This window comes from Arachis stenosperma, chromosome 1 (genome assembly GCF_014773155.1).
Source record: "Arachis stenosperma cultivar V10309 chromosome 1, arast.V10309.gnm1.PFL2, whole genome shotgun sequence".
In the NCBI taxonomy this organism is placed as follows: Eukaryota; Viridiplantae; Streptophyta; class Magnoliopsida; order Fabales; family Fabaceae; genus Arachis; species Arachis stenosperma.
The window spans coordinates 38,249,278-38,256,907 of record NC_080377.1 but is presented as its reverse complement, the minus strand read 5'-3'; the positions used below and the strand labels follow the sequence as shown (position 1 = coordinate 38,256,907).

The 7,630-nt window shown below is 32.7% G+C and overlaps 1 protein-coding gene across 2 annotated transcripts; it reads left to right on the top strand.

Moving 5' to 3' along the window:
- Positions 1 to 711: 711 nt before the first annotated feature.
- LOC130967599 (casein kinase II subunit beta-1-like) lies at positions 712 to 4,448 on the top strand. 2 transcript variants are annotated; one of them, XM_057892540.1, is made up of 5 exons: positions 712 to 1,325; positions 2,460 to 2,678; positions 2,919 to 3,028; positions 3,114 to 3,276; positions 3,959 to 4,448. In XM_057892540.1, exons 1-5 carry the CDS (start codon positions 1,115 to 1,117, stop codon positions 4,087 to 4,089), a joined length of 834 nt encoding a protein of 277 aa, XP_057748523.1. In that variant the 5' UTR covers positions 712 to 1,114; the 3' UTR covers positions 4,090 to 4,448. The 2 variants fall into 2 exon arrangements, with proteins under 2 accessions (XP_057748523.1, XP_057748515.1); XM_057892532.1 differs by having other exon boundaries at positions 721 to 1,325; positions 3,114 to 3,279.
- Positions 4,449 to 7,630: the final 3,182 nt, after the last annotated feature.

Sequence of the window (7,630 nt, the reverse complement as noted above, 5' to 3'; positions counted from 1 at the left end):
TAAATTAATCAGATGTCTATTTGTCTAAAAAAATTTATACAATTTTATTTTATTGTTATATAATTATCATATTAATATTTTTTCAATAAATTCTTCTACGTATGATATAATAAATATAAATTATTTAATAAATTATTTAAATTTAAAATATAAACATATTAATAATTAATGTTATAGTATTATGGAATTATAATTAGAATTTGGAATCTCTTGTACTCTTTTTTCTATAGTTATATACTTATATAATAATAATTGATTTAGGAACAAATAACTTTTTAATCAATTTTAATTTAGAAATAAATTAGTCCTTATTCATTTTATATTAGCACTTAAATGTTCAATTTAGTATGTTAACGTGACATATCAGTAATTTTTGTTAATAGACGATAATAATTCTAACAAAAAAGTCATATTATCTCATAGAAATATAAAACAAAAATCGAAATGAAAATTTTTTTTTCGATAAAAAATCGTATTGTGATTCGAAAAAAATGACAAAAATCGGGTAATTATTTCCCTCGAACAAGAATATTAAACATCTACTAGTTAAGTTAAGGAAAGCACTAAATTTAAATTGGAATCTACCCAATCTTTTTGGTACATTAATTAATAAAAATCTAACAAAAATTGCGACAACTCATCAAAATACGTTATGAATTAAAAGTGAAGTTTGCAACGAGGGTAAACGAAAAGTGAGTATGTAGGGTGGGTGATAGGAACATGCTAGCTTAGCATAACAATTAACAAACAACTATTACCATAGCCATAATCCGTAATCGTAAGTCCTAACCATAATCAATTACCAATTACCAATTACCATTCTCTACTTTTGTTTTGTTATGCTCATTATCGGTCCCTCCCTCAATCAAAAACCCTAGCTCCCTCGCTCGCCTCTTTCTTCTTCTTCTTGTTCTTGTTCTTCTTCTCTCCAAGAGAACCCAAAATATACAAATATCAACTCTTTTTTGGTGGCGATTGAGTTTCATTTCGACACGAATAATCGTTATGATTGGATAACATTTTAGGGCGGCGATTGCAGGAAAAAAAAGGGGGGACATTTTGAAGAAAAAAATTGAAAATTGAGTTTGTTATAGGGATTTAGGGTTTGTGAGGGATGTACAGAGAGCGAGGGATAGTTGGGGCCTCCAAATCGGAGGATCGGAAGCGAATCAACGACGTCCTCGATAAGCAGCTGGAGCGATCCTCACCGTCCACTTCGAGGGTTGGTGGCATCAATGGCGGCAGCAAAGACAGGTCTTCCCTTCTATCATCTTCCTCCAAGGACCCTCGCTCTACATCTATCTCCAAGAACTCAAACATCTCAGGTTCTTGCCCTTTTTTCTTTTTAATCCCTTTTTTTTCGTAATCTGTATATGTTTTCTGTTTATTCTTTGTTAACATAGGATCTGATCTGTGTTGGTGAAAATGCAGCACTTTCGAATATACATGTTGTTGTGTTAACAAAATTTGGAGCCTTTTTGGGTTTGTTAAAATGGGTGACATGACACAAAAGATTCGAGCTTTATGGGTTTGCTATATTGGGAGGCATTGCAATAATAACAATTGTGGTTGGTTCAAGTGGTTACTTGTGTCATTCGTTTCTTTAAACTATGTCATGGAATGTTTATTGTGAATAGCGGACGTTAGCGTTGAGGGGGAAAGCTTTAGCAAGTTTACTCGGTGAATAAAAAGAGGATGATGCATTTCTGTGTTTGCTTTAGTAATTGTTGTTACGTCTCAACCTTCTCAAGTTCCAAATGCTTGACGAGTGTTTTGCATCTTATCATGATTTTTCTAATGGTTTGCAGTAGTTTTATTGAATGAAAGACATAGAGGCCTTGAGCATTTGATTCATCTAACCTGGCACTGTAGTTTTAGGAGAATAGATACATGTTCTTTTTTGTGGCATGACAACCTTGGTCGTCGGGTTATATTTACTAGCTGGTGCTGGTGAATATTTGTTTAGCAGCTTTGTAGGCATCTTCAACGAAGAGTTTGATAGATTTTTCTCTGGACTTGAGAAGTTAATGCAGGATGTAGTGCTAGTTATTGTGATTACTTAATGCGGCTGCAATGAAAAGCTTCAGCTTTTACTGTTTATTATAATGTACTTACAAACCAGTAAGGATTTTTAGATATCAATTCATATAAATGGAAAGCTAGGAAGGAGATACATTGATTCGATGCATTCCCATCACCTTATATGCTCCATGATTTTTCTGTCACCTATATTTTTCTGTTTTCTTGTAGCATGTTACGTAGTTGTTTCTATTTTATTATGTTGATACTATTCAAATGAGGATAAAATCATTTCCCGAAACTGGTGAGTATCTTGCATATTGGGAGGGAAAAAGGACACTTAATGCATATGTGATTGCCTTGAGTGACATTTTAATTGGTTATATGCCATGACTTGGTTAACAAGCTAACTCAATTTTGTATGGGTGCATTGGCCTCAGAGGAACCTGAAACAGACAGTGAAGAATCAGATGTTAGTGGCTCTGATGGAGATGACACCTCTTGGATCTCATGGTTCTGTAATCTCAGAGGAAATGAATTCTTTTGTGAGGTTGACGATGATTACATCCAAGATGACTTCAACCTGTGTGGGTTAAGCAGTCAAGTGCCTTACTATGATTATGCTCTTGATTTAATATTGGATGTTGAGTCCTCCCATGGTAAGGTTACATTCTTAAATTTGAACTTTTATGTGCAAGTGCATTATTCCAATGTTTGAATGTTGTATTTTTCATGACAAACCTTTTGTAATCTGATGAGTCCTTGCAATAGTGACTGCCCTTGAAACTAAATTCAAATTTGATCCTAGTATATTTATTTGTCTTTCTCGTTACTTTGCTGATCATTCTGTTGTTCATTTTAGTTTAATCAATACTATTTTATTTTGCTGAAATTTATAGGTGACATGTTCACAGAGGAACAAAATGAGTTGATTGAATCAGCAGCGGAGATGCTTTATGGTCTGATTCATGCTCGATACGTATTGACAAGCAAAGGAATGGCTGCCATGGTAAGATTTCATTATCACTTATAACTGTTTCTGTGCTTTACAATCTGGGAGATTGGCTCTTTCATTGATTTCCAAATATTTACAGCTTGACAAGTACAAGAACTATGATTTTGGAAGATGCCCAAGAGTTTACTGCTCTGGACAACCCTGCCTTCCAGTTGGTCAGTCAGATATTCCTAGGTCAAGTACTGTGAAGATATACTGCCCTAGATGTGAAGACCTATATTATCCTCGGTCCAAGTATCAAGGCAGTATCCTTATACCTATCATTGAACTTTTTTATTTTTTGGGTTTTAAGTGTTGCAACTATGTAACAACCTCTCCGTGAAAATTTCTCTTTCATCTCTTATTGCATCATTGTTTGTGAAGATTTGTTCTTTAGTTTTTGTTGTGGAAGTAGTATATTTGTCCTGATGCATATACTTAGTAACAGCACTGAGGATGGGTTTTAGTCTACATCTGTTAATGAGATATTTGTTTGGTTTCTGGAAAGCAACTGCCACTTTACCAAAATGGCCTTTGCTTTATTCAAAAATCTCTTTTCAACAATCGTTTTTCCGACTGTTGTATACCTCAAGTACTTTTTTCCAAACTGTGAACTTGTTTATGTTCAACAAAATCTATTAAGATGTCAGAAATCCAAGATAACTGAACACTTCCTTTGGAGATAATAAGATATTTTTGGAGGACGACCTATTCCATTTTTCTATCAATTTTCAGTTTATTGATTGTTTGTTATGCTCACAATTCTAGGTATACTTCCTTTTTGCTATTCCATGTGATTTCTGGGATTATTGTATTTCACTATGCTGTCTATCCATGTGTTTTGGGATGGCTGTAATTTTTTGCTGTTTTGGCTTTATATTTTTTCTTTGAATTGATGTTGATCATAGTATCTTGAATTTGTCAAATTTCCTCGACTCCATTTAGACATTGATGGAGCATACTTTGGGACAACATTTCCACACCTCTTCCTCATGACGTATGGACAACTGAAGCCACAAAAACCATCACAGAGCTACGTTCCAAGAGTTTTTGGGTTCAAACTTCACAAGCCATGATGAAGCTGAAGTCAGTTTTTCATGAATGTGAGTCCTATTTAACACTTCTTTGAAGGTACTCCCTTGCAACATCCAGCGGATTATGACATGGATATTCCAAATCAGTACAATCTAGATCCTCGGTTTTTTACTGTCTTAGGAGTGTGTTGTAAAGAAATATATGCTGACTTGTGATGCAAGTGCTTAGTTTCACTTTCAGCTTCAAATTCAGATTAGCAAGTGCTTAGGTACTTGACTATACTTTTTTTTAATGGTCTATTACAAATTTGTATTCTTGCAATTATCTTCATCTTGCCTCATCTGGAACAGTTTTATTCTGTTGTATTTCAATGTCAATTTGATAACACAAGGTCCATATATTCTTCTTATCTTAAAAAGTTACAGTTTCTATGATAGCTCTAAACCCGTGTGTCCAACATTAATTCAATTTTATGGAATATAAACACCCGAGGTTGGTCACATTATGTATGATTCAGTATTTGCGAGAATTCTTTCGTTATAGGTATAGTCCTTGTATGTATGCACTTATAAATTGATTCTAGGCATAGAAAAAGTATATTACCTGCTCATATATCCAATATGTATTATTTGTTGAAATACAAGACATGCTGCTGTTTTAGTACATGGGTGTTCACATGATACTGATGATAGATAGAAATCTAATCTCAAGCAGGCTAAGTTATTTTGTATCAGTTTAAAAGATTAATAACAGAAACAAGTGTAATCCGTTGGGTCAGTCAACGAGCAGGTTGTTAGTTTACTGGTTATTGACCATTTTATACTGATTTTGAAAAAGAAAATATGATTTTTATATCATTGTCCATTGCATGGCAGCAGCGCATTATATATGGCGTTGGCTGCCATCTCCTACTAGTCTTTCATTGTCCTCGATCTCAACCTTGGTTGCAGCAATCGCAATCTGCTATATCAATTGGCAATTGCTTCCTTCTTGATGCATCATCCAACTCCATGGGTTCCTTTTCTCCTTTCTTTGGTTGTTGAACTTTAAATCAAATCCAATCACCATTGGTTTTATTTCAAAAGTGATATAATAAACCAAGCACATCATGGTTGGAGGCTTGGTTCAAGTGGCATATCATATGCCTCTTAAACAGCCACATCCGCAGTCGAGGCCTGGGTGAGATGGCAACTTTGTTTGTCTCACTTAGAGGGGGTTCAAATCCTCATGGAGGAATATAGAACCATGTTAATTGTGTACCCATGTAATGTGTGTGAATGTGTAATGCTTATAATTAGGAGCTGTCCAATCTATTTGATAAAAAAAAAAAAAAAAGCCACATCCATATTCAAATTTAGCTTGAGCCAATAATGGAAAAAAATCCATATAGTGTGTGTAAGTGTGAGTGTATTGTGTTGTAAAGACTAAAAAAAAAGAAAAAAAACCAAGCACATAATTCAACATTGACTCTTTATTTTTGGACTCGGAAAAGGAAATAAAAAAGCATAGAGTAAATACTAATCCGGCCCTTATCCTTTTTACTAAATGACAATGCACAATTTAAACAAAATAAAAACTCTACTTTAGCTCCTGTTCTTGATTTCAATGAGACAATGCAGCCTTTTTGTATATGTTGAACAGAGTTCCTGACGTGTCATGTTAAGCTATTGAGTTATGCCAACATGGAATTGAGAGGGACCAATTTGTTCCTAAACCCAAATCAGTCAGGAATTTTTTTGTTTCATTTAAACAAAACGATGTTGTTTTGACGTTAAATTAATTAAGAGTTTAATTGTTAATGATTTATTTATCTTGAAAAATTTTATAATTTTTTTTTAATTTTTTTCAATAAATTTATGAATATATAATATAATAAATATAAAATAATTAATAAATTATTCAAATTTAAAAATATTATTTATTATGATACTAAGTAAATAACTTTAGATGTAATTTTTAAATATACAAATAAAAAAAACTAAAATACAATTATTATATTAGTAATTTTAAAATTAATGGCCCTGGAATATATTATTACTATTATGATATATATAATTTATATAATAAAGCAGAAACGAGAATACATTATTTGATATATGTGCCATATATAATAATAAATTAATAATTATAATATTCTTACTACGTTTTGACATGTACAAATTTTTTTGAGTAATTACAAACTTAATTTGTCATTTCTTTAAACTAAATTAATTGCATTTGATATTTTTGCTTTGAAATACGCTAATTGATATATTATATATATATATATATATATATATATATGAGAAAATATGGATGAACTCATATAAATTTGTATCAAGAGATAGATAAAATTAAATAGACAACTGTGTTTGTGTGGATAACCTGGACGTGATCTCGGCTAAGGGAGTCGACGCTGAGCTTTTGCCTCCAACGTCGAGCTATAAGCTGGGATGATCCGAGCTCTTCGTTCAGAGAGATATTACGTCACAGAGGGTATGAACAACGGGGGAGTATACCTGCAAAAGGCACTCCGATGTTTAAGTTAGTATTGAGAATTCATCGTATCCCTGTTGAAGATAAAACATCATACCTTTATAGGTGAAGTAAGATAGGTCAGTTACATTCTTGTTGATTATCTGAATTGATGAGCAGTTACTAGGTTTAATAAGTAATAAATACCTTATCAGACATTTTTATTGCAGGATGTAGTCCGTTGAGTCTGATTGTAACGTAACTGCCGAGTTATAGTGTGTAATGCCGAGTTATGACATAGGATTTGTAACGACCGTATCATAGCTCCCAAGCTTAGCCTGGAAATGCATTTTAATTAAGCAGGTTAAGCTTTTAATGAATTATAAGTTGGCTGCTTGAGTGAGTTCATAACTCGGCCACTGGCTTAGCCTTAGAGTTCCCAGTTCAAGATGCTTTATTAAAAGAAGGAATAAAATCTTTTAAATTTTAGACGTTATTTGAAGTTAACGTGTATTGGAAAATGTAGTAGTATTTGTCATTAATTGTGCCTTTGGTTTTTTTTTCAATGTAATTTTGAACCATTGATTTAATAGATGCAACAGTTAAGATTTTTCATCGGACTGAATAGTTAATTTGAATAGTTGCTGAGATGATTTTGATAAAAATGAATTGGTTGGGTGAGAATATTGCGTTAGCTCACCTTTGTTTGGTGATTTGATTGAAGATTGAGTTTGATTGCGCATGTGTAAACGATGCGACTTTGAATTGAAGAATTATCGCGATATTGGTTGGTTCACCTTTGTTTGGTGATTTGATTGAAGATTGAGTTTGATTACGCATGTGTAAACGATGCGACTTTGAATTGAAGAATTATCGCAAATGGATAATTGATTGCGTATGTGTAAATGATGCAACTTTGAATTGAAGATTGTTGATAGTCATAGTTCGAAAAATAGTTGATATAGATCTGATGATAGTTGATATAGATTTGACAATGACTGATAATGATTGATATAGAAACGATAATGATTGATATAGCTCGGATAATGATTGATATAAATATGAAAACAGAGATAATAGATGTAGATTTGAAAATAGAAAAATAGATATAGGTTCGCAAATAGAGAG

Bases quoted from the DNA above. Each gene is read 5' to 3' on its own strand.
- LOC130967599 (XM_057892532.1), top strand. From the start codon at position 1,115: ATGTACAGAGAGCGAGGGATAGTTGGGGCCTCCAAATCGGAGGATCGG. The intron at 1,326-2,459 runs GTTCTTGCCCTT...CATTGGCCTCAG, and splicing joins CAAGAACTCAAACATCTCAG to AGGAACCTGAAACAGACAGT. The intron at 2,679-2,918 runs GTAAGGTTACAT...TGAAATTTATAG, and splicing joins GGATGTTGAGTCCTCCCATG to GTGACATGTTCACAGAGGAA.